Genomic DNA, 26,933 nt, shown 5'->3' on the forward strand with positions numbered 1-26,933 from the left:
AATGGTGGAAGAAACAGGTTTAGCAATAGCAAGTCTTTTCCATCATCTTCTCAGCAACAGACAGAGAGTTCTAAGCAGAATACTTCTGACTTAGCAACAATGGTCTCTGATCTAATAAAGACCACTCAAAGTTTCATGAATGAAACAAGGTCCTCTATCAGAAATTTGGAAGGACAAGTGGGTCAGCTGAGCAAGAAAGTTACTGAACTCCCTCCTAGCACTCTCCCAAGTAATACAGAAGAAAATCCAAAAGGAGAGTGCAAAGCCATAGACATGGCCGAATATGGAGAGGAAAGAGAGGAGGAGGACGCCACTGAGGGAGACCTCAGTGGGCGTGTACCAATCTCCTCTGAGTTCCTCAATGAGGAACAATGGGAATCTGAGGCTCAAAATGAGACCATAGAAATTCCATTGGACTTACTTCTGCCATTCATGAGCTCTGATGAGTATTCTTCCTCTGAAGAGGATGAGTATGTCACTGAAGAGCAAGTTGCTAAATACCTTGGGGCAATCATGAAGCTAAATGACAAGTTATTTGGAAATGAGACTTGGGAGGATGAACCCCCTTTGCTCACCAAGGAACTGGATGACTTGTCTAGGCAGAAATTACCTCAAAAGAAACAAGATCCTGGGAAGTTTTCAATACCTTGTACCATAGGCACCATGACCTTCAAGAAGGCCCTGTGTGACTTAGGGTCAAGTGTGAACCTCATGCCTCTCCCTGTAATGGAGAAGCTAGGGATCTTTGAGGTGCAAGCTGCAAGAATCTCATTAGAGATGGCAGACAATTCAAGAAAACAAGCTCATGGACTTGTAGAGAATGTTTTGGTGAAGATTGAAGACCATTACATCCCTACTGATTTCATAGTCCTAAAGACTGGGAAGTGCATGGATGAATCCATCATCCTTGGCAGACCCTTCCTAGCCACAGCAAAGGCTGTGATTGATGTTGATAGAGGTGAATTAATCATTCAAGTGATTGAAGAATCCTTTGTGTTTAAGGCTCAAGGATATCCCTCTGTCACCATGGAGAAGAAGCATGAAGAGCTTCTCTCAAATCAGAGACAAACAGAGCCCCCACAGTCAAACTCTAAGTTTGGTGTTGGGAGGCCACAACCAAACTCCAAGTTTGGTGTTGAACCCCCACATTCAAACTCTAAGTTTGGTGTTGGGAGGTTCCCACATTGCTCTGAGTATCTGTGAGGCTCCATGAGAGTCCTCTGTCAAGCTACTGACATTAAAGAAGCGCTTGTTGGGAGGCAACCCAATGATTATATTTTATATATTTTCTTTTGTTATTTTTTGTTATTTTGTAGGTTGATGATCATAAGAAGTCACAAAATCCATTGAAAAAGCAAAAACAGAATGAGAAACAGGAAGAAAAACAGCACACCCTGGAGGAAGAACTCACTGGCGTTTAAACGCCAGTGAGGCTAGCAGTTGGGCGTTTAACGCCCAGTCTGGCACCATTCTGGGCGTTTAACACCAGAAAGGGGCACCAGACTGGCGTTAAACGCCAGGAAAGGGCTAGAACCTGGCGTTAAATGCCAGAAATGGGCACCAGCCCGGCGTTTAACGCCAGAAATGGCTCAAAACGTGGATTTTGATGCCATTTGGTGCAGGGATGACTTTTCCTTGACACCTCAGGATCTGTGGACCCCACAGGATCCCCACCAACCCCACCACTCTCTCTTCTTCTTCACCCATTCACCATTCACCTCAATACCTCTGCACCACCTCCATCTCCTCCATTTCTTCTTCTTCTACTTTCTTCTTTCTTCTTTTGCTCGAGGACGAGCAAACCTTTTAAGTTTGGTGTGGTAAAAGCGTTGCTTTTTCGTTTTTCCATAACCATTTATGGCATCCAAAGCCGGTTCAACTGAGAAGGCATGACCTCAAGCCCATCACTAAGAAGAAGATGGAGCAAGCAAGAGACCCCTCTCATCAAGAAATCCCTGAGATACCTCAAGGGATGCACTTTCCTCCACAAGACTATTGGGAGCAACTAAACACCTCCCTAGGAGAATTAAGTTCCAACATGGGACAACTAAGGGTGGAGCACCAAGAACACTCCATTCTCCTCCATTAGAGAAGATCAAAGAATCATGAGAGAGGAGCAACAAAGACAAGGAAGAGACATTGAGGAGCTCAAGCACTCCATAAGACCTTCAAGAGGAAGCCGCCATCACTAAGGTGGACCCGTTCTTTAATCTCCTTGTTCTTTAATTTTCTGTTTCTAGTGCTTTATGTTTATCCATGTTTGTGTCTTATGATCATTAGTGTCTTAGTGTCTATGCCTTAAAGCTATGAATATGAATCCATCACCTTTCTTAAATGAAAACTGTTTTTATCACAAAAGAACAAGAAGTACAGGATTTCAAATTCATCTTTAAAACTAGCTTAATTAGTTTGATGTGGTGACAATACTTTTTGTTTTCTGAATGTATGCTTAAACAGTGCATATGTCTTTTGAATTTGTGGTTCATGAATGTTAAAATTGTTGGCTCTTGAAAGAATGATGAAAAAGGAGACATGTTACTGAGGATCTGAAAAATCATAAAAATGATTCTTGAAGCAAGAAAAAGCAGTGAATACAAAAAAAAAAAGAAGAAAAAAAAGAGAGGGGAAGCAAACGAAAAAAAAAACGAAAAAGAAAGAGAAAAAGAAAGAAAAAGAAAGAATAAAGTTGTGATCCAAGGCAAAAAGAGTGTGCTTAAGAACCCTGGACACCTCCAATTGGGGACTTTAGCAAAGCTGAGTCACAATCTGAAAAGGTTCACCCAATTATGTGTCTGTGGCATGTATGTATCCGGTGGTAATACTGGAAGACAGAGTGCTTTGGGCCACGGCCAAGACTCATAAAGTAGCTGTGTTCAAGAATCATCATACTTAACTAGGAGAATCAATAACACTATCTGGATTCTGAGTTCCTAAAGAAGCCAATCATTTTGAATTTCAAAGGATAAAGTGAGATGTCAAAACTGTTCGGAGGCAAAAAGCTACTAGTCCCGCTCATCTAATTTGGAGCTTAGTTTCATTGATAATTTGGAGTATTATAGTATATTCTCTTCTTTTTATCTTATTTGATTTTCAGTTGCTTGGGGACAAGCAACAATTTAAGTTTGGTGTTGTGATGAGCGGATAATTTGTACGCTTTTTGGCATTGTTTTTAGTATGTTTTTGGTAGTTTTAGTTAGGTTCTTAGTATATTTTTATTAGTTTTTAGTTAAAATTTACTTTTCTGGACTTTACTATGACTTTGTGTGTTTTTCTGTGATTTCAGGTATTTTCTGGCTGAAATTGAGGGATCTGAGCAAAAATCTGATCCAGAGACTCAAAAGGACTGCAGATGCTGTTGGATTCTGACCTCCCTGCACTCGAAGTGGATTTTCTGGAGCTACAGAAGCCCAATTGGCGCGCTCTCAACGGCGTTGGAAAGTAGACATCCTGGGCTTTCCAGCAATATATGATAGTCCATACTTTGCCCAAGATTTGATGGCCCAAACCGGCGTTCAAAGTCACCTCAAGAAATTCCAGCGTTAAACGCCGGAACTGGCACCTAATTGGGAGTTAAACGCCCAAACTGGCATAAAAGCTGGCGTTTAACTCCAAGAAGAGTCTCTACACGAAAATGCTTCATTGCTCAGCCCAAGCACACACCAAGTGGGCCCGGAAGTGGATTTTTATGTCATTTACTCACCTTTGTACACCTTAGGCTACTAGTTTTCTATATATAGAACCTTTTACTATTGTATTTTCATCTTTGGATTGTTTTTGATCCTTTGATCATCTTTGGACATCTAGTTCTTAGATCAGATCTTGGTTCTTCTGGTTCCCTCTCTGGGGCCGAAACCAATGATCACTTTTGTTCTTATGTATTTTCAACGGTGGAGTTTCTACACACCATAGATTAAGGTGTGGAGCTCTGCTGTACCTCGAGTATTAATGCAATTACTACTGTTCTTCCATTCAATTCCGCTTGTTCTTGTTCTAAGATATCACTTGTTCTTCAACTTGATGAATGTGATGACCCGTGACACTCATCATCATTCTCACCTATGAACAAGGTGACTGACAACCATTCTTGTTCTACAAGCAACCAAGGCTCTAGTGAATATCTCTTGGATTCTTTAATCGGAATCTTCGTGGTATAGGCAGGACTTGATGGCGGCATTCAAGAGAATCCGGAAGGTCTAAACCTTGTCTGTGGTATTCTGAGTTGGATTCAATGATTGAATGACTGTGACGTGCTTCAAACCTGTAACCTACTGGGCGTTAGTGACAGACGCAAAAGAGGGATTCTATTCCGGTAGGGGAGGGAACCAAACCGGTGATTGGCAGTACTGTGACAGAGTGCGTGCATTAGCTTTCACTGCGAGGATGGGAGGTAGCCATTGACAACGGTGAAACCCTACACGAGCTTGCCATGGAAAGGAGTAAGAAGGATTGGATGAAGACAGTAGGAAAGCAGAGAGACGGAAGGGAAGGCATCTTCACACGCTTGTCTGAAGCTCTTACACCAATGATATACATAAGTATCTCTATCTTTATCTTTTATGTTATTTTCGTTCATCACCATATCCATTTGAGTCTGCCTGACTGAGACTTACAAGATGACCATAGCTTGCTTCATACCACCAATCTCCGTGGGATCGACCCTTACTCACGTAAGGTATTACTTGGACGACCCAGTGCACTTGCTGGTTAGTTGTGCGAAGTTGTAGTGATCACAATTTCGTGCACCATCTATGCATACTCTCCAAGAATTTTGCACTCTTGTTGCTATAAGTTCACCACTTTCGTTTTTGATTGTTGTCACCCCGGACTTCTTTGGCACTACTTGGACCCGGCTTACCCACTCGCTATCCGAGATAGGATAGATGATGTCCGCTTCAAGTAGCTTAGTGACTTCTTTTTTCACAACCTCAAGAATGGTTGGATTAAGTCTCCTTTGAGGTTGTCGGACCGGTCTTGCTCCTTCTTCAAGAAATATGCGGTGCTCGCATACTTGGGGGCTTATTCCCACTAGATTTGCCAAACTCCACCCAATCGCCCTTTTGTTTTTCCTCAATACATCTAGCAATTTTTCTTCTTGTTGAGGAGTTAACTCTTTTGCAATTATCACGGGGAGCTTTTGGGCTTCATCAAGATATGAGTACCTTAAGTGGGGTGGTAGTGGCTTCAATTCCATCTTTTTGTCATTCTTTGAAGTTTGAGTTTCCGGATAGTTTGTATGGTGTGTGGTGTTTAGTTTTCTTAGACCTTCATTTGCTTATTCAATCATGTACTTCTCATCTAACTTTGCAAGGTGCACTTCGGCAACCATGTTGTCAATTGGGTCACACCGAAATAGAGAGTGATTCTCCGGTGGATGTTTCATTGCTTCTTCTAGGCTAAAACTTATGATTCTCCCATCTATTTCAAATGAGTAGGTCCCCGAGTAGGCATCTAGCTTAAATCTAGAAGTTCTCAAAAATGGTCTTCCAAGTAGGATAGATGATGCTCTCTCGGTCTCGCTTGTTGGCATTTCAAGGACATAGAAGTCAATCGGAAACACCAACCCTTTGATATTCACCAATACGTCTTCCGCAACACCCATCACGGTTATTATACTTTTATCTGCTAGGACAAATCTTGCCATCGACCTTTTTAGTGGTGGCAACTTCAATACCCGGTAGACGGAGAGCGGCATGATGCTAACACATGCTCCGAGGTCACACATACAATCTATAAATTGAACTCCATTAACGGTGCAAGTGACCATACAAGGGCCCGGATCAACACACTTCTCGGGCAATGCTCCCATTAAAGCGGAAATAGAACTCCCCAATGGGATGGTTTCCAATTCAAGAATTCTATCCTTGTTCATGCATAGATCTTTAAGGAATTTTGCATATCTAGGAACTTGATGGATAGCATCAAAGAGGGGGATGGTTACCTCAACTTTCTTGAACATTTCTACCATTTTGGGGTCGAGTTCTATGCGCTTTCTAGCTTTCTTTGCAAATGTTGGAAATGGGAGTGGTTGAGCAATTTCTTCTTCCAAGGTTATCTTGGCTTTGGGGGTCTCCTTTGTTGGTTGGGCTTCATCCTCAACTATGACTTGTGGTGTCTCCTCTTCCACTACCTCTTCTATATCTATTCTCTTCTCCTCTTGGGCGGTTGTGATGGGATTTGAGTCCTTTGCTTCCTTCTCTTTTAGTTGTGTTCCGGATCTAAGGGTGATGGCATTGATGCCCCCCTTAGGATTTGGTTGAGGTTGAGAGGGAATGACGCTTTGGATTGGGGGTTGAGGAGTGGGATTTGATGGTGTATCCATGCGTGCAAGAAGAGCTTGTAGTGTAGAGGTGAGGCCGGTGAGACCGGAAGCAAGTGTGTTTTGTAGTTCCTTTTGGCCTTGGATAATGGTCCGGAGTGTTTCGTCTTGGTTGGAGGGGGTGGTTGCATATGTGAGTTGAGGAGTTTGTGATTGGTTGGGTGGTGGTCTTTGATGTGGTGGTTGGTATGTTTGGTAGTTTCTTTGTGGGTTTTGTTGGTTGTATGGTTGATTTTGTGAGTTGTATGGTCGGTTTTGTGAGAAATTTTGTGAGTTGTTGCTCCATCTTTGACCTCCTCCATTATTGTTGTTGTCCCTATTCCCTTGTTGATGATTGTCTCTCCAATTTTGATTATGGTATCCACTCCCTTGATTGTAGCTTCCTCCTTGATAAGGGTGCCTTTGATTAGGATTACCGCCTTGGTAGTACCCTTGATTTGGGCGGTCATAGAAATTATGGGTAGCCGCCAAGGTGTTATCTTCTTGAAGGCTCGGGCACTCATCCGTGTAGTGGGAGTAGCAGGAATAAATGCCACACACTTTTTGAGGAACCAATTGTTGGTTGTGTTGTTGAGGTGGTGGAAAGTGTTGTTGGTATGATTGAGGTTGTTGTGGTTGTTGTTGGTTCAAATGGAGTTGCCTCAAGATGGATGTCATTTCGCTCAAGGATTGAGTTAGAGCGGTGGTTTCACTACTAGTTGATACCTCATTCACGGTCCTTGGGCGGTTGACTCTTCGTCTCATATGTTGATTGGATTTGGCTAAGTCAATGATAAGTTGCCATGCCTCCTCCGCTGTTTTATATTTGGACAAAGAACCATTGCTAGAGGTGTCCAAGAGAGTTCTATCTTGCTCTCGCATCCCTTGACATTGTATCCAAGCAATACTTGAGTGTCAATCATGTGATTAGGGCATGCGTCTAGTAGCTTGCGAAACTGTTCCCAATACTCGTATAGTGGTTCCGTCTCACCTTGCACAATACAAGACATTTCCTTCCTTAGCATATCCATTTTCTCCGGGGGCAAGAATTTATCCAAGAATCCTCTTCTAAGTAAGTCCCAATCGGAGGTGACTTCACTAGATAGAGTGTAGAACCATTCTTTAGCCTTGTCCTCAAGAGAGAAAGGGAAAGCAAACAACCATATAGCAACTTCATCGGATCCTTCCCGTCTAGTAGTTGAACATATACGATGAAAGTCCTTGAGATGTCGAATAGGGTCTTGTGCGGGAAGCCCGTGGAACTTAGGTAGGAGGTTGATCAAAGCGGTCTTCAATTCAAAGTTTGCATTCAAGTTGGGGTGAGTTACATGAAGGGGTTGAAGGACATAATCCGGTGCACCCGCTTCCTTGACGGTAACTCTCCTCGGAGCATCCATGGTGTTAGTACCAAAAACAAAAGAAGAGTTGTTAGTGATATTGATGGAAGTATGACTAATGTCTTCCTTGAGTGACGGTTCAATGTTCACTTTTAGTGAGGTGGTTGAGGTGGTGAAAACCTCTTCACCTTTCCCAAACTTTAGCCGCCTCCGAGCTTGTCTAATATGAAACAAAGTTCGTTCTATTTCTGGATCAAAGGGGACTAAGCTCGGATTCGGTTGTGAACGCGTCATGCAATGAAGGGGAAATGAGACTCATGGTAACGATGAGGGGTTAGTCACTTGAACAATTTACAATGAAATGCAACTATGTACATATATACACACATTTATTCCAAACAATAGCATGGCACACTAAGCAATATCCCCGGCAACGGCGCCATTTTGATAAACGAAATTTAGCATGCCGATTTAGAATTCAATGATGAATACGATCGTGAGTATAGTCTAGTCGACACTTAAACTTCGCACCAAACAATCCTACAATCTATAACCGAGAGCACTAGTCTCCCGAGTCGTCCTCCCTTGGAATTGCTAAAGGGTGTATCTTATTGATTAGAAAGCCTTGTTAGGATTCTTTGAAGGTTTTAGCAAAGTAATAGGAAACAAACAATCAATCATTAAAAGACTTGGCTTAGGGTTGGCATTAGAAATTCTATCCTTATAGTTCCTTCAATGATGACAACAATTAGCCCTTGCTTCATTTAGTTAACCCCTAGGTATAGAGGAAAGTCAAAATGAGAATAATCAACTCGAGTCACAAGTCCTAGCTTCTCCTCATGGGAATCTAGCTTTAGTGCACTCCAAGTCAATTAGCAATCCCTAATTCCAAATCAAAAATTGACACAACTATTCAACTTCTTCTAATGACCCAAACCCTATGCCAAGTAAGAAATTTCTACTCCATAACTAGTGTTGACATTTCATCAAACATTTGATGAGCAAGAATGAAAGTCATAGTAAAAATGAGAAGAAAAATAGAATTAAAAGTATTGCAACACAAGGAACTAACAACAATTATCAACGAACAACAATGAAAATCAAATTCTCAAGGAATTAATAAAATCCAAAACTACAAAGTTGAATTCTAGATCTATGAGAATTGAGCAATTACAAATACTACTTGAAATTGGAGAAGAAGATCTATGACATGAACAAAGTGAATTGAGAATTGCAATGGATCTCACCAAAGAGTGATTGAAAATTCAGAAATTGGATGAAGATGAACCCTAGTGAGAGCTTGGAATCTCTCTCTCCTTCTCCAAGAGTGTAACTAACTATCCCTCAAAATATCTAAAAATCTAGAAAATGAGCTAAAAAGTCCTTAACCCTTGTTCCTTTGGTCTTCTTAAGCTTTTCCCGCCAAGGCATTTCCCCAAAATGGAATTCCCAACTACCTCCATGCCTAAGTCACGTGGCTCTTAAAAAAAAATCACATTCGAACATCGGCGCGCACGCGCAATGTACGCGCGCGCGCCACCGAAGCATCTTGTAATGTGCGCGGAGGCGTGATGTACGCGTGCGCGCCCATGAAGATCATGGCTTAGCCGCTACGCAAGCCGGCTCGTGGCTTGGCTCTTGGCTTCGACTTCTAGTTGCTCTATCCACGCGGACGCGTCAAGTGCGCGCACGCGCCCATGCTGAGATTTCCAAGGCTTAATTCTCATGCTCCCTTCCCTTGCACCCGTCCTCCTTCTCTCTTCCGGTCCATCCCTGCCCTATATTCTGAAACCACTTAACACACAGGTCACGGCATCGAATGGCATCAAGAGAAGATTAAAAATGTATCTATTTTAGTGCAAAATAAGCATGTTTTCATCCATGGGGCAAAATTAGGAAAGGAACACAAAATCTTGTATTTTCATATAGAAAGTGTGTGGAATCATTGATAAAACCCCTGAAATCAACACAAGATAAACCCTCAAAATGGGGTTTATCACCTTCCCCCCAAACAATGAACTTTCTCTTCCACCATCACCTCCCGATGAAGCCCCCATGCAAGAATTGAGAGATCTTGAATCTCATATCTTAAGGTGACACGAGGAGGATAAAAAGAAGTTTAAGGAGCTAGGAGCCAAGATGGCTATCTTAGTGGAAGCCGTTAGCAACATGGCCTCCTCCCAACTAAGCAATCAAAGAACTCCCATTGACGAATGTGGAGAAGCAACCAAGGAGCATAGTGAGGGAGTGAGTTTAGAGCTTCAAGGTGAAAAAGAAGAGTTGAAACAAGAATTGCCACAAGAGAAGGAAGATGAGACAATTGAGCCGGAAGGAGTGGTTGAAGATTTAGGAGATGTTGAAAGTCCATGGGAATGTAGCATCATGGAGCACTCTTCCAAGAAGCTTGATATTGATATTAAGGAGGGTGCGCAACCTCCAAGGCATATCATAGTTGAAGAATTGGAAGAGGTTGATCAAGAGATAGATTCAATCATGGACGAATTTCTATCTACAAGTGAATCCTTTCCCATTGGACATGAAGTTGAAATTATAGAAGAATGTGCACAACCTCCCATACCCTTGGTGAGCAATGAAGAAGAGAGTGAATCGGAAAAGAGCTACCAAGAGGAAAAAGTTGAATTGGTGTATATCGAAATTAAAGAATATGGAGAGGTTGATCAAGAGATGGATTCATTCATCAATGAATTCCTATCCAAAATTGAATCACCTCCCATTGGGCAAGAAATCGAAGTTCTTGAAGACAACACCAAACGAAGTGATAAAAGGGAAAAGGTTGAAATTGAAAAAGCTTGCGAAGAGGTGGAAACAACTAAAGAAAAGCTTAAGGAAGTAGACCTTGCATTGTCCAAGTGTAGAGAGGTCCCCCTCCCCAAGTCACCATCCAACACACCGTTCAAGTGGGTAAAACTTTTACCCTCAAGCTTTACCTTCTCACTTGAATATGGTTTAATTGAAACGGATGGGCAACTTAGGGCTCTTTGTGAGATTAAGAGTAGAAAAGGGTTGTGTAGTGGTTGGAAGTTTGGAATTAAGCTCAATGAGGTCAAAGCTTCAAAATGTGGGAATTATGATTGGATGCATGCTACCTTGTGTTGGTCTAGGAAGAAGACTTGGTATGCTCAAGAGAATTCAATGTCTTAACCACCCGGATGGAAGAATCATGACAATCAACTAGAAGATGGGTGTGAGAATAAGATATGGGATCCTGGATCGAAGCATGTCAACCAACTATGGGAGCTCATTTCTTGGGTAGAACGTTGCCTAAGGATGGCGAATTTGGTTGGAATTTCTATCAACCATTTGAAGAACAATGATCCTTGGAGATTCAAGGATGAGTACAAGCATAAGCCACCATAACAAGGAGCTCCCCAAATGTCCAACTTAAGGACTTAAACTAAAAGTGCTAGGTGGGAGACACCCCACCATGGTAAACTCTTTCCACTCTCTTTTAGATTTGGTTAATAAGTGATTTGTGTTGCCATTGTTAGGTAGTTTTCTTCATTATCAAAACTTTTGTTTTAATATTTTGGTTGTTGGTTTGTTTCATTAGATTTGTGTCTTAAGTTTGTAGCTTAGTTGTTAAGTTTATTCAGTAGTTAGCATGTTGAATAAGGCTTTTATGGCGTTTAGGTAGCTGTTTGGAGGTTTGGAATGCTTGGTTTGGTGCAAGAACTTGGAAAAATTTTGAAAAAAAAAATTAGAGCACTAACCCGCGCGTGCGCGCATATGGCGCGTACACGCACCTCAAGCATTTTCGATCATCCACGCGGACACGCCATGTACGCGTACGCGTGGATGCAAAGATTTCACCTCCAAGCCAAATTCCAGAGAGTTGTGCCTAACTTGTGCCTACTTTGTGCGCGAGGCACAAACCAACTCGCGCGTGCGCGCACCTCGTGCGTACACGTCCTTGAAGCTAAATACGCAATGCGCGCGCACGCACGCTATACGCGTGCGCGCCGATGGCACCACCTGCCCTCCTGGTACAAAACCAGAGAGTTATGCCATTATTGTGCCTATTCTGTGCCCACACTGACGCGCAGGCACACTTGACGCGTCCGCGCCGGTAAAAAACAAAAAAAAAAGAGAGTTTTTTTCTTCTTCCATTTTCTTTTGCCCATTGCATTCGTATACTTCCACTCTTTCCATTTTTATTTTGTTTCCATAGCCTGTTTTTACTTCATTTTTTTCGAGTTTCTTATTTGAATAATGGCGTTGAACGCTCTTACTCAATTGTTGAGCATTTCTTGGTTAATCTTGGTGCTTCTTGACTTGTTTGATATTGTTGGGTGATGAAACTTCTGAATCAATGCTTCATCTTGTATGAATCTTATATTCTTTGTGCTTTGATATGAGCTTACATGTCTTTCATGACCCACTCGTCCTAGTTGAACTTGATGCTTTTGAGTGCTCTTCATGCTTTGACTTTACTCTTGCATTAAGTATTAATTGATATGCCCTTTGCTTACATTGTCTTCTCACTCACATGTTGTAGCTACCATGTAGTGAGGACCCTATTCTTATTTGGCATTAGCCCCCGCCTAGGTTCTACATGCTTTGCTATCTTTGTTGTAGGCTTAATTTCCTTTCTTTTTCTTTCCTTTTAGGTTGGCCACAAAGAAGGATGGGAATGGAAAAGCTTTCAAGTGGGGCAACAAACAAGTCACCCGCACAACCCTTTGAAGAAACTCATCAATTGTAGCAACCCGTCTACCTTGCTTTTCTTTGCATGCACTGAGGACGGTGCAAATTTCTAAGTGTGGGGAGGTTGTCCGACCGACCTCCATGGGTAACAACTTCCTTTTTCAACACTAATTTTTAATTTTTGTCTTTGTTAGATTAGTTGTTGCATTGCATGATAGATTGCATGTTAGTTAGAATTTGTACATATTTCACCATTTCTTTTTATGTTAGGACTACTTGGTTAGGGTGATAATTTCTTTTCCAAGAAACTATTTTTAGGGCACCCTACCAATTTGAAAAATTTTTTTTTTGTCACAAACGTGCTTGAAGAATTTATTTTGGAACATGGTTTTTGAGCTAAGAACACAAGCATGTGAGTTTTGAGCCTAACTGCATGGTTACATCTTATAACCACTTATTCTTCCTTCTTGTGTGCATTATTCTCTTTCTATGATTGTAATCTTTGGTTTGTTTGATTCTCTATGTCCATTATTTTGTGTATTCATGCATTTATATGATTGAGGTCATTGTTTCATTAGCTCACTTACCCAAATAGCCTTACCTCTTATTACCCATTGTTAGCCAATTTGAGCCTATGATTAACCCATTTGTTCTTAATTTAGCACATTACAAGCCTTAAAGCGAAAAACAATAAATGTCCTTTATTTGGATCTTTGATTAGCTTAGGCTAGTGTGTGTGTGTGTATCATTCAAGTGTGGGAAGTCTTGGGACATTGGGTGAATAAAAGGGTAGTTTTGTGTTTTTGTTGTAAATATTAGGAATTGGGTACATACTCATGTATTGATAAAATGTATAGACCTTATGTATTGATGTTCTTGTATATAGTTTGAAAGAAAAAAAAAAGAAAAGAAAAGAAATAAAAAGGGGACAAAATGCCCCAAAGCAAAGTGAAGCTCAATAAAGATCAATGCATATGAGTTGTAATTAAAAAGAATGCATGAATATGTGAAAAAGTGGGAATCATAGGTAGCTAGGCATTGTATTAGAATTGTATAGGTTGTTATATATGTTTAGTGAGAGCTTAGGCTAATCAAAGATACAAATTTCAAGCTCACTTGACCATATGCATCCTTACCTTGACACTAGCCCCATTACAACCAATGAATAAGTCCTCATGATGAATGTATGCATGCATTGAATAATTGTTGATTGTTAGATGAAAAACAAATCATGGAAAGCATGATTAGAAGAGAATTAAGCGATCGACCCTATATACTTGAGCAACTAGAGCGGATACACGTCCGGTGATGGTTTGATGCTCAATTCCTTGTTCCCGGCTTTCATGAGCTTTCTTCTTGCAAGTCTATTTGAACTTCAACTTGATATTTGAATTGGTAGAGTTTGTGAGTCGTCATATGACCTTTGCCCTACTTGTTCATACATGCTCTTGGAGATTGATTTGCTTTTGACCAAGTAGGTAGAATCATTTTGCATTTAGTTGCATTCATATAGATAGATGCATATAGTTTATTTGCATTGAATAAATGTTCATACCCTTTTCTTGTCCTTCTTTATTCTTAGCATGAGGACATGCTTGGTTTAAGTGTGGGGAGATTTGATAAACCCCGATTTCGTGGTTTATTTTGTTCTTATTTTGGGGAATTTTATTACCTTTTCCCACATTTATTCAATGAAATAGCATGGTTTTGTAATCCTCCTTTGAATTGTACTTAAATGTAAAAACATGCTTTTTAGGCCCTAAAATTGATGATTTTAATCCACTTTAATTCCATTCGATGCCTTGATATGTTTGTTAAGTGATTTCAGGTTCATAAGGCAAGTATTGGATGGAAGAAGTGAGGAGAAAAATATGCAAAGAGGAGAATGCATGAAGAAACAAGAATTGGAAATGCACCACGGGACGCGCACACGTACAAGGCGCGCACGCGCGAAAGTGATCTCGCCAATGGACGCACGCGCGTACAAGCCGCGTCCGCGCGGGTGAAGAATTGCCAATCTACGCACACGCGCACTTTGCGCGCGCGCGCCGATGCTGTCCGTGGCCCACTTTAATGAAATCTCCCCCAGCGATTTTGCAGCTCATTTTGGACCCAATCCAACTCATTTCTGATGCTACTGAACCCAAGGATTGGAGGGGGAATGAACACACTTAGTCATAGTTTAGTTTATATCATGTTTTAGGATAGAATTCTAGAGAGAGAGGCTCTCTCCTCTCTCTAGATTTAGGATAGAAATTAGGGTAGAGTTAGGTTAATCACTCTCAAATTTCTCTTTTAATTCTTGTTTTGATCTTAATTCTCTTACATTTTAGTGTTCTATTGTCTTCATCTTCTTATTTTCTCTTGTTAATTTCTTGTTTTGCTCTCTTTTATGTTTATGAACAATTATTGGATCTTGATTTCTTTTAATGCAATTTAATGTTTGATGTCCTTTTAATATTGATTTGAGTTGTTGATTTACTTTTCTTGCAATTGGTAGTTGGTAGATCTACATTTCTTGCAATTTTTACTATACTTTCCCTTTGTACCCACCAAGTGTTTGACAGAATACTTGGAAGGATGTTAGAGTAGATTTTGAGCATTCTTGGCTTGGAAAGAGTAATTAGGCAATCTTGAGTCATGAAAACCCAACTTATGTTGGTGATCTAGAGTTGTTAGCTAATATTGTTTCCATTGACGCTAATCTTTTGCTAATTTAATTAGTGAGTTGATTAGGACTTATGGAATATTATTTCCATTGACGCTAATCTTTTGCTAGTTTAATTAGTAAGTTGGTTAGGACTTTTGGATTGAGATTAGCTAGTCTCGTTAGACTTTCTCCCTATTTGTTGGAGTTGACGTAATGAGATAAATTCTTGTTTATATTTGTAACATGATTGATTAATCTTATTTGACTTTCTCCCTATTTGTTGGTGTTAACTAAATAAGATGAACTAATCATGCATGACTAGGATAGAAAGCCTATGATCTCAATCCATTGCCATGAATGTCTCTCTTTATTAATTGCTCTCTTTACTTTTCTTGTCATTAATTTTCTTGCCCAATTATCAACCAAAACCCCCCTTGATCCCCATAGCCAATAATTGACCACTTCATTGCAACTCTTCGTGAGACGATCCGGAGTCTAAATACTCCGGTTATTTCTTATTTGGGGTTTGTTCCTTGTGACAACCAAAATTTTTGCATGAAAGGATTATTGATTGATTTGGAAACTATACTTCACAACGAGACTCCATTGGATAAATTCTAAACCGTCAAAAGTCCGATCATCAGTTGTCTCCCACCTATCACTTTTTTTAACGTCCTTAAGTTGGACGGTTTATGAGCTCAGTCCTCTTCCTTGGCCAGGTCTTTCAAGAGAAAGATCTCCAGCTCCTTGTTATTCTTCATCTTCACACTATGATAGAGTTTCAAACGGTGGCCATTGACTTCTCAAGTGGATAACTCCATATAGTTCAACCTTTTTCACCAGATATGGTTCATCCCACCTTGACTTCAGTTTTCCCGGCATTAATCTCAACCTTGAGTTATAGAGAAGGACTTGATCGCCAGCTCTAAACTCTCTTCTCTTGATGTTCCGATCATGTACCGCCTTTACCTTTTCTTTGTAGAGCCTTGAGTTTTCATAAGCTTCTAACCAAATGCACTCCAATTCGTCCAGTTGCAATTTCCTTTCAACTCCGGCTCCTCCCAGTCCTGAGTTACATTCCTTCATAGCCCAATAAGCCTTGTGTTCCACCTCTACCGGAAGGTGACAAGCCTTTCCATAGACTAGCCGAAACGGACTCATGCCAATCGGTGTCTTGTAAGCCGTCTGATAATCCCATAGTGCATTTCCAAGCCTAGAGCTCCAATCCCTCCAATAGGGTTTAACCATCTTCTTGAGTATGCGCTTAATCTCTCTATTAGACACTTTGGCCTGGCCTTTGTTTGGGGATGATAGGTCGTAGCCACCTTGTGAATAATGCCATGTTTCTTCTTCAAACCTGTCATCCTTTTGTTACAAAAATGAGAGCCTTGATCACTCACGATTGCTCGTGGTGATCAATGATGAGCGGATAATTTATACGCTTTTTGGCATTGTTTTTAGTATGTTTTTAGTATGATTTAGTTAGTTTTAAGTATATTTTTAGTAGTTTTTAATTAAAATTCACTTTTCTGGACTTTACTATGAGTTTGTGTGTTTTTCTGTGATTTCAGGTATTTTCTGGCTGAAATTGAGGGTCCTGAGCAAAAATCTGATTTAGAGGCTGAAAAGGACTGCAGATGCTGTTGGATTCTGACCTCTCTGCACTCGAAGTGGATTTACAGGAGCTCCAAAAGCCCAATTGGTGCGCTCTCAATGGCGTTGGAAAGTAGACATCCTGGGCTTTCGAGCAATGTATAATAGTCCATACTTTTCCCGAGATTTGATGGCCCAAACCGGCGTTGCAAATCAGCCTCAGAATTCCCAGCGTTTAACGCTGGAACTGGCATAAAAATTGGAGTTAAACGCCCAAACTGGCATTAAAGCTGGCGTTTAACTCCAGAAAAAGTCTCTACACATGAAAGCTTCAATGCTCAGCCCAAGCACACACCAAGTGGGCCCGGAAGTGGATTTTTCTGTCATTTACTCATTTCTGTATACCCTAGGTTACTAGTTCACTATTAATAGGATCTTTTGACATTGTATCTGTACCTCATGACACTTTACACGTTTCTTTGTGTACATTCTACGGCATGAGTCTCTAAACCCCATGGTTGGGGGTGAGGAGCTCTGCTGTGTTGGTGCGCGAAATTGTGAACAATACTTTTTCACAACTCTCATAATCCCCGGTAATGGCTCCAAGAACTTGGTAGCTCAATACCATGGCATTACACAACTTCGCACAACTAACCAGCAAGTGCACTGGGTCGTCCAAGTAATACCTTACGTGAGTAAGGGTCGATCCCACGGAGATTGTTAGCATTGTAGCAAGCTATGGTCATCTTGTAAATCTTAGTCAGGCAAACTCAAATATATATGATGATGAACGAAAATAACATAGAAGATAAGGATAGTGATACTTATGTATATCATTGGTGTAAGAGCTTCAGACAAGCGTATGAAGATGCCTTCCCTTCCGTCTCTCTGCTTTCCTACTGCCTTCATCCAATCCTTTCTTACTCCTTTCCATGGCAAGCTCGTGTAGGGTTTCACTGTTGTCAGCAGCTACCTCCCATCCGCGCAGTGAAAGCTAATGCACGCACTCTGTCATAGTACTGCCAATCACCGGTTTGGTTCCCTCCCCTACCGGAATAGAATCACTCTTTTGTGCTGTCACTAACGCCCAGTAGGTTACAGGTTTGAAGCACGTCACAGTCATTCAGTCATTGAATCCTACTCAAAATACCACAGACAAGGTTAGACCTTCCGGATTCTCTTGAATGCCGCCATCAGTTCTTGCCTATACCACGAAGACTCTGATCTCATGGAATGGTTGGCTCGTTTGTCAGGCGAGCACTCGGTTGTCAGGCGATCAACCATGCATCGTGCAATCAGGAATCCAAGAGATATTCACTAAGCCTCAGATGCTTGTAGAACAAGAATGGTTGTCAGTCACCTTGTTCATGAGTGAGAATGGTGATGGGCGTCAATCATCACCTTCATCATGTTGAAGAACAAGTGATATCTTGGACAAAGAACAAGCGGAATTGAATGGAAGAACAATAGTAATTGCATTAATACTCGAGGTACAGCAGAGCTCCACACCTTAATCTATGGTGTGTAGAAACTCCACCGTTGAAAATACATAAGAACAAGGTCTAGGCATGGCCGAATGGCCAGCCTCCCAAAGTGATCAAAAGATCTAAAGAAAATGGTTCCAAAGATCCGAAGATGCTAATACAATAGTAAAAGGTCCTACTTATAGAAAACTAGTAGCCTAAGGTGTATAAAAATGAGTAAATGACATAAAAATCCACTTCCGGGCCCACTTGGTGTGTGCTTGGGCTGAGCAATGAAGGAATTTCGTGTAGAGACCTTTTCTGGAGTTAAACGCCAGCTCTCATGCCAGTTTGGGCGTTTAACTCCAAATTTTATGCCAGTTCCGGCGTTTAACGCTGGAATTTCTGTAGGTGACTTTGAGCGCCGGTTTGGGCCATCAAATCTTGGGCAAAGTATGGACTATTATATATTGCTGGAAAGCCCAGGATGTCTACTTTCCAACGCCGTTGAGAGCGCGCCAATTGGGCTTCTGTAGCTCCAGAAAATCCACTTCGAGTGCAGGGAGGTCAGAATCCAACAGCATCTGCAGTCCTTTTTGGTCTCTGAATCAGATTTTTGCTCAGGTCCCTCAATTTCAGCCAGAAAATACCTGAAATCACAGAAAAACACACAAACTCATAGTAAAGTCCAGAAAAGTGAATTTTAACTAAAAACTAATAAAAACATACTAAAAACTAACTAGATCATACTAAAAATATACTAAAAACAATGCCAAAAAGTATACAAATTATCCGCTCATCACAACACCAAACTTAAATTGTTGCTTGTCCCCAAGCAACTGAAAATCAAATAAGATAAAAAAGAAGAGAATATGCAATGAACTCCAAAAACATCTATGAAGATCAGTATTAATTAGATGAGCGGGGCTTTTATCTTTTTGTCTCTGAATAGTTTTGGCATCTCACTCTATCCCTTGTAATTCAGAATGATTGGCTTCTTTAGGAACTCAGAATCCAGATAGTGTTATTGATTCTCCTAGTTAAGTATGATGATTCTTGAACACAGCTACTTATTGAGTCTTGGCTGTGGCCCAAAGCACTCTGTCTTCCAGTATTACCACCGGATACATACATGCCACAGACACATAATTGGGTGAACCTTTTCAGATTGTGACTCAGCTTTGCTAAAGTTCCCAATTAGAGGTGTCCAGGGTTCTTAAGCACACTCTTATTTGCCTTGGATCACAACTTTATTTCTTTTCTTTTTCTTTCTCTCTTTTTTTTTTCGGTTTTTTTTTTTCGCTTGCTTTCCTTTTTTTTTTTTTGTATTCACTGCTTTTTCTTGCTTCAAGAATTATTTTTATGATTTTTCAGATCCTCAGTAACATGTCTCCTTTTTCATTATTCTTTCAAGAGCCAACATTCATGAACCACAAGTTCAAAAGACATATGCACTGTTCAAGCATACATTCAGAGAACAAAAAGTGTTGCCACCACATCAAAATAATTAAACTATTATAAAATTCAGAATTCATGCAATTCTTTCCTTTTCAATTAAGCACATCTTTATTTAAGAGAGGTGATGGATTCATAGGACATTCATAACTTTAAGGCATAGACACTAATACACTAATGATCATAAGACACAAACATGGATAAACATAAAGCATAAAAATCGAAAAACAGAAGAATAAAGAACAAGGAAGTCAAGGAACGGGTCCACCTTAGTGATGGCGGCTCTTTCTTGCTCTTGAAGATCCTATGGAGTGCTTGAGCTCCTCAATGTCTCTTCCTTGTCTTTGTTGCTCCTCCCTCATGATTCTTTGATCTTCTCTAATTTCATGGAGGAGAATGGAGTGTTCTTGATGCTCCACCCTTAGTTGTCCCATATTGGAACTCAACTCTCCTAGGGAGGTGTTTAGTTGCTCCCAATAATTTTGTGGAGGAAAGTACATCCCTTGAGGAATCTCAGGGATCTCATGGTGAGAGGGGTCTCTTGTGTACTCCATCCTTTTCTTGGTGATGGGCTTGTCCTCATCAATGGGGGTATCTCCTTCTATGTCAACTCCAACTGAATAACAGAGGTGACAAATGAGGTGAGGAAAGGCTAACCTTGCCAAAGTAGAGGTCTTGTCCGCCACCTTGTAGAGTTCTTGAGCTATAACCTCATGAACTTCCACTTCTTCTCCAATCATGATGCTATGAATCATGATGGCCCGATCTATGGTAACTTCGGACCGGTTGCTAGTGGGAATGATTGAGCGTTGTATGAACTCTAACCATCCTCTAGCCACGGGCTTGAGGTCATGCCTTCTCAATTGGACCGGCTTTCCTCTTGAATCTTGCCTCCATTGTGCGCCCTCTTCACATATGGTTGTGAGGACTTGGTCCAACCTTTGATCAAAGTTGACCCTTCTAGTGTAAGGATGCTCATCTCCTTGCATCATAGGCAAGTTGAACGCCACCCTCACACTCTCCGGACTAAAATCCAAGTATTTCCCCCGAACCATAGTGAGATAATTCTTTGGATTCGGTTTCACACTTTGGTCATGGTTCTTTGTGATCCATGCATTGGCATAGAACTCTTGAACCATCAAGATTCCGACTTGTTGAATGGGGTTGGTGAGTACTTCCCAACCTCTTCTTCGGATCTCATGGCGGATCTCCGGATATTCACCCTTTTGAGTGAAAAGGGGACCTCGGGGATCACCTTCTTCAAGGCCACAACTTCATAGAAGGGACTTGATGCACCCTTGAGAGGAATCTATCCATCTCCCATGACTCGGAGGTGGAAGCTTTTGCCTTCCCTTTCCTCTTTCTAGAGGTTTCTCCGGCCTTGGATGCCATAAATGGTTATGAAAAAGCAACGCTTTTACCACACCAAACTTAGAATGTTTGCTCGTCCTCGAGCAAAAGAGAAAGAAGAGAGTAGAAGAAGAAGAAATGAGGAAGAGGGGGAAGATGGTGTGTTCGGCCAAGAAGGGAAAGAAGGGGTGTTTAGGTTGTGTGAAAATGAAGGGTTGAAGAAGGGTATATAGGAGAGAGGGGGGTAATGGTTCGGCCATGGAGGGTGGGTTTGGGAGGGAAAGTGGTTTGAATTTGAAGGGTGAGGTTGGTGGGGATTTATGAAGGATGGATGTGAGTGGTGAAGAGAAAGATGGGATTTGATAGGTGAAGGGTTTTTGGGGAAGAGGTATTGAGGTGATTGGTGAATGGGGGAAGAAGAGAGAGATTGATGGTGGGGTCCTGTGGGGTCCACAGATCCTGTGGTGTCAAGGAAAAGTCATCCCTGCACCAAATGTTGCTCAAAATCACGTTTTGAGCTATTTCTGGCGTTAAACGCCGGGCTGGTGCCCATTCCTGGCGTTTAACGCCAGGTTGTTGCCCTTTACTGGCGTTTAACGCCAGTCTGGTGCCCCTTTCTGGCGTTAAACGCCCAGAATGGTGCCAGACTGGGCGTTAAACGCCCAACAGCTAGCATTACTGGCGTTTGAACGCCAGCTTCTTCTCCTCCAGGGTGTGCTGTTTTTCTTCCTATTTTTCATTCTGTTTTTGCTCTTTTCATTGTTTTTGTGACTTCTTATGATCATCAACCTACAAAAAAGATAAAATAACAAAAGAAAATAGTTAACTATAAAATATTGGGTTGCCTCCCAACAAGCGCTTCTTTAATGTCATTAGCTTGACAGAGGACTCTCTTGGAGCCTCAGAGATACTCAGAACCGTGTTGGAACCTCCCAACACCAAACTTAGAGTTTGAATGTAAGGGTTCAACACCAAACTTAGAGTTTGGTTGTGGCCTCCCAACACCAAACTTAGAGTTTGACTGTGGGGGCTCTGCTTGGCTCTGTTTTGAGAGAAGCTCTTCATGCTTCCTCTCCATGATGATAGAGGGATGTCCTTGGGCCTTAAACACCAAGGATTCTTCATTCACTTGAATGATCAACTCTCCTCTATCAACATCAATCACAGCCTTTGCTGTGGCTAGGAAGGGTCTGCCAAGGATGATGGACTCATCCATGCACTTCCCATTCTCTAGGACTATGAAGTCAGTAGGGATGTAATGGTCTTCAATCTTCACCAAGACATTCTCTACAAGTCCATGAGCTTGTTTTCTTGAATTGTCTGCCATCTCTAATGAGATTCTTGCAGCTTGCACCTCAAAGATCCCTAATTTCTCCATTACAGAGAGGGGCATGAGGTTTACACTTGACCCTAAGTCACACAAGGCCTTCTTGAAGGTCATGGTGCCTATGGTACAAGGTATAGAAAACTTCCCAGGATCTTGCCTCTTTTGAGGCAGTTTCTGCCTAGACAAGTCATCCAGTTCTTTGGTGAGCAAGGGGGGTTCATCCTCCCAAGTCTCATTTCCAAATAACTTGTCATTTAGCTTCATGATTGCTCCAAGGTATTTAGCAACTTGCTCTTCAGTGACATACTCATCCTCTTCAGAGGAAGAATACTCATCAGAGCTCATGAATGGCAGAAGTAAGTCCAATGGAATCTCTATGGTCTCATTTTGAGCCTCAGATTCCCATTGTTCCTCATTGAGGAACTCAGAGGAGATTGGTACACGCCCACTGAGGTCTTCCTCAGTGGCGTCCTCCTCCTCTCTTTCCTCTCCATATTCGGCCATGTCTATGGCTTTGCACTCTCCTTTTGGATTTTCTTCTGTATTACTTGGGAGAGTGCTAGGAGGGAGTTCAGTAACTTTCTTGCTCAGCTGACCCACTTGTCCTTCCAAATTTCTGATGGAGGACCTTGTTTCATTCATGAAACTTTGAGTGGTCTTTATTAGATCAGAGACCATGGTTGCTAAGTCAGAGGTATTCTGCTTAGAACTCTCTGTCTGTTGCTGAGAAGATGATGGAAAAGGCTTGCCATTGCTAAACCTGTTTCTTCCACCATTATTGTTATTGAAACCTTGTTGAGGTCTCTCTTGATTCTTCCATGAGAAATTGGGGTGATTTCTCCATGAAGAATTGTAGGTGTTTCCATAGGGTTCTCCTAGGTAATTCACCTCTTCCATTGAAGGGTTCTCAGGATCATAAGCTTCTTCCTCAGATGAAGCTTCCTTAGTACTGCTTGGTGCATTTTGCATTCCAGACAGACTTTGAGAAATCAAATTGACTTGTTGAGTCAATATCTTGTTCTGAGCCAGTATGGCATTCAGAGTGTCAATCTCAAGAACTCCTTTCTTCTGATTAGTCCCATTGTTCACAGGATTCCTTTCAGAAGTGTACATGAATTGGTTATTTGCAACCATTTCAATTAATTCTTGAGCTTCTGCAGGCGTCTTCTTCAGATGAAGAGATCCTCCAGCAGAGCTATCCAAGGACATCTTAGATAGTTCAGAGAGACCATCATAGAAAATACCTATGATGCTCCATTCAGAAAGCATGTCAGAAGGACATTTTCTGATTAATTGTTTGTATCTTTCCCAAGCTTCATAGAGGGATTCTCCATCCTTCTGTCTGAAGGTTTGGACTTCCACTCTAAGCTTACTCCATCTTTGTGGTGGAAAGAACTTTGCCAAGAAGGCATTGACTAGCTTTTCCCAAGAGTCCAGGCTTTCTTTAGGTTGAGAATCCAACCATATTCTAGCTCTGTCTCTTACAGCAAAAGGGAATAGCATCAGTCTATAGACCTCAGGGTTAACCCCATTAGTCTTGACTGTGTCACAGATTTGCAAGAATTCAGCTAAGAACTGATGAGGATCTTCCATTGGAAGTCCATGGAACTTGCAATTCTGTTGCATTAGAGAAACTAATTGAGGCTTAAGCTCAAGTTGTTTGCTCCAATGGCAGGGATAGAGATGCTTCTCCATAGAAATCAGGAGTAGGTGCAGTAAAGTCACCCAGCACCTTCCTTGCATTGTTGGCATTGTTGTTGTTTTCGGCTGCCATGGGTTCTTCTTCCTTGAAGAATTCGGTCAGGTCCTCTAAAGAGAGTTGTGCTTTGGCTTCTCTTAGCTTTCTCTTCAGGGTCCTCTCAGGTTCAGGATTAGCTTCAACAAGAATGCCTTTGTCTCTGCTCCTGCTCATATGAAAGAGAAGAGAAAAGAAAATGTGGAATCCTCTATGTCACAGTATAGAGATTCCTTGAAATGTCAGAGGAAAAGAGAAATAGAAAGAAGAAGGTGAAGAAGAATTCGAACTTTAATTAGATAAGGTTCGAATTGTGCATTTAGAGGAGTGGTACTCCTAAATAGAAGGATGTGAGAAGGAGGGAAGTGGATTTTCGAAATTCAATTAAAGATTTGAAAACATTTTGAAAATTTGATTGATAATTTTCGAAAATTAAAAGTGAAAAAGAAATCAAGTGATTTTTGAAAAAGATTTTGAAATTAGAAGTCAAAAAGATTTGATTGAAAATTATTTTGAAAAGATGAGGTTAAAAGATTTGATTGAAAGTTATGGTTTTAAAAAGATGTGATTGAGAAGATATGATTTGAAAACAATTTTAAAGATATGATTTGAAAACAATTTGAAAAGATATGATTTTAAAAATTAATGACTTGCATAACAAGAAAGATATGATTCAAACATAAACCTTCCTTAACAGAAAAGGCAAAAAATGTTCAATCAAATCATTAATTGTTAGTAAGTATCTTTGAAAAAGGAAAGAAATTGATTTTGAAACATTTGATTGAAAAGATATGATTTGAAAAAGATTGATTTTGAAAAAACTTTGAAAACTTGAAAAAAATTGATTTTGAAAACAAAATCTTCCCCCTAGCACCATCCTGGCGTTAAACGCCCAGAATGGTATACATTCTGGCGTTTAACGCCCAAAATGCTACCTCTTTGGGCGTTAAACGCCCAACCAGGTGCCCTGGCTGGCGTTTAAACGCCAGTCTGCCTTCTTCACTGGGCATTTTTGAATGCTCAGCTTTTTCTGTATAATTCCTCTGCAGTATGTTCTGAATCTTCAATTCTTTGTATCATTGACTTGAAAAGACACAAATTAAAAATATTTTTGGATTTTTAATAATCACAATGCAACAAGAATCAAATAACAATGCATGCAAGACACCAAACTTAGCAGTTTGTGCACTACTGACACTATATGAGACACATAAACACTCAAGCCAAAAGAATTCAAAGATCAAAACAAAGAAATATATGCATGGATTCGAAGAATATAACAAAAACATGCATTTGACACCAAACTTAAGATGAGACTCTAGGCTCAAACAAGAAATATCAAATAATCTTTTTTGGTTTTTTTTTTATGCTTTTGCAATTTTTTTTTTGTATTTTTCGAAAATTAAGTGGGAAAAGGTATCAAAACTCTTAATGAGAATTCCAGGAATCAGTGCAATGCTAGTCTAAGACTCCGGTCCAGGAATTAGACATGGCTTCACAGCCAGCCAAGCTTTCAGGGAAAGCTTCGGTCCAAAACACTAGACATGACCAAAGGTCAGCCAAATCTTAGCAGATCACTGCTCCAAGAGCAAAATTGATGAGAATCAACAAGCTCTTGTGGTGATAAGTTGAAACCTCGGTCCAATCAGATTAGACATGGCTTCTCAGCCAGCCAGATTTCAACAAATCATCATGAAACTCTAGAATTCATCTTCAAGAATTTCGAAAAAAATAAATACCTAATCTAAGCAACAAGATGAACCGTCAGTTGTCCAAACTAGAACAATCCCAGGCATTGTTACCAAAAGCTTGCTCAAAACTTGAACAATCCCCGGCAACGGCGCCAAAAACTTGGTGCTTGTTGCCGGATCTTGGCACTGATGTTACCGGACAAAAAGCTTGCTCAAAACTTGAACAATCCCCGGCAACGGCGCCAAAAACTTCGTGCGCGAAATTGTGAACAATACTTTTTCACAACTCTCATAATCCCCGGTAATGGCTCCAAGAACTTGGTAGCTCAATACCATGGCATTACACAACTTCGCACAACTAACCAGCAAGTGCACTGGGTCGTCCAAGTAATACCTTACGTGAGTAAGGGTCGATCCCACGGATTGTTAGCATTGAAGCAAGCTATGGTCATCTTGTAAATCTTAGTCAGGCAAACTCAAATATATGATGATGAACGAAAATAACATAGAAGATAAGGATAGTGATACTTATGTATATCATTGGTGTAAGAGCTTCAGACAAGCGTATGAAGATGCCTTCCCTTCCGTCTCTCTGCTTTCCTACTGCCTTCATCCAATCCTTTCTTACTCCTTTCCATGGCAAGCTCGTGTAGGGTTTCACTGTTGTCAGAGCTACCTCCCATCCGCGCAGTGAAAGCTAATGCACGCACTCGTCACAGTACTGCCAATCACCGGTTTGGTTCCCTCCCTCTACCGGAATAGAATCACTCTTTTGCGTCTGTCACTAACGCCCAGTAGGTTACAGGTTTGAAGCACGTCACAGTCATTCAGTCATTGAATCCTACTCAGAATACCACAGACAAGGTTAGACCTTCCGGATTCTCTTGAATGCCGCCATCAGTTCTTGCCATACCACGAAGACTCTGATCTCACGGAAGGTTGGCTCGTTTGTCAGGCGAGCACTCGGTTGTCAGGCGATCAACCATGCATCGTGCAATCAGGAATCCAAGAGATATTCACTAAGCCTCAGATGCTTGTAGAACAAGAATGGTTGTCAGTCACCTTGTTCATGAGTGAGAAGGTGATGGGCGTCAATCATCACCTTATCATGTGAAGAACAAGTGATATCTTGGACAGAAAACAAGCGGAATTGAATGGAAACAATAGTAATGCATTAATACTCGAGGTACAGCAGAGCTCCACACCTTAATCTATGGTGTGTAGAAACTCCACCGTTGAAAATACATAAGAACAAGGTCTAGGCATGGCCGAATGGCCAGCCTCCCAAAGTGATCAAAAGATCTAAAGAAAATGGTTCCAAAGATCCGAAGATGCTAATACAATAGTAAAAGGTCCTACTTATAGAAACTAG

General features: G+C 41.0%; 1 protein-coding gene and 1 non-coding gene across 2 annotated transcripts; one reads left to right on the forward strand and one right to left on the reverse strand.

Annotated features, from left to right (window-relative positions):
- Positions 1-15,715: 15,715 nt before the first annotated feature.
- LOC130957037 (uncharacterized) lies at positions 15,716-16,195 on the reverse strand. The gene has a single exon (XM_057883940.1). The coding sequence runs from the start codon at positions 16,193-16,195 to the stop codon at positions 15,716-15,718; it is 480 nt and encodes a 159-aa protein (XP_057739923.1).
- Positions 16,196-23,398: 7,203 nt separating this feature from the next.
- LOC130959480 (small nucleolar RNA R71) lies at positions 23,399-23,506 on the forward strand. Its single transcript, XR_009078557.1, has one exon. It is a non-coding gene; the product is annotated as a small nucleolar RNA R71 (small nucleolar RNA).
- The last annotated feature ends 3,427 nt before the right edge of the window (positions 23,507-26,933 follow it).

This window comes from Arachis stenosperma, chromosome 10, assembly GCF_014773155.1.
Source record: "Arachis stenosperma cultivar V10309 chromosome 10, arast.V10309.gnm1.PFL2, whole genome shotgun sequence".
Taxonomy (NCBI): Eukaryota; Viridiplantae; Streptophyta; class Magnoliopsida; order Fabales; family Fabaceae; genus Arachis; species Arachis stenosperma.

Excerpts from the sequence above, each read along its gene's own strand:
- LOC130957037 (XM_057883940.1), bottom strand. The coding sequence starts at position 16,195 with ATGGTTAAACCCTATTGGAGGGATTGGAGCTCTAGGCTTGGAAATGCA.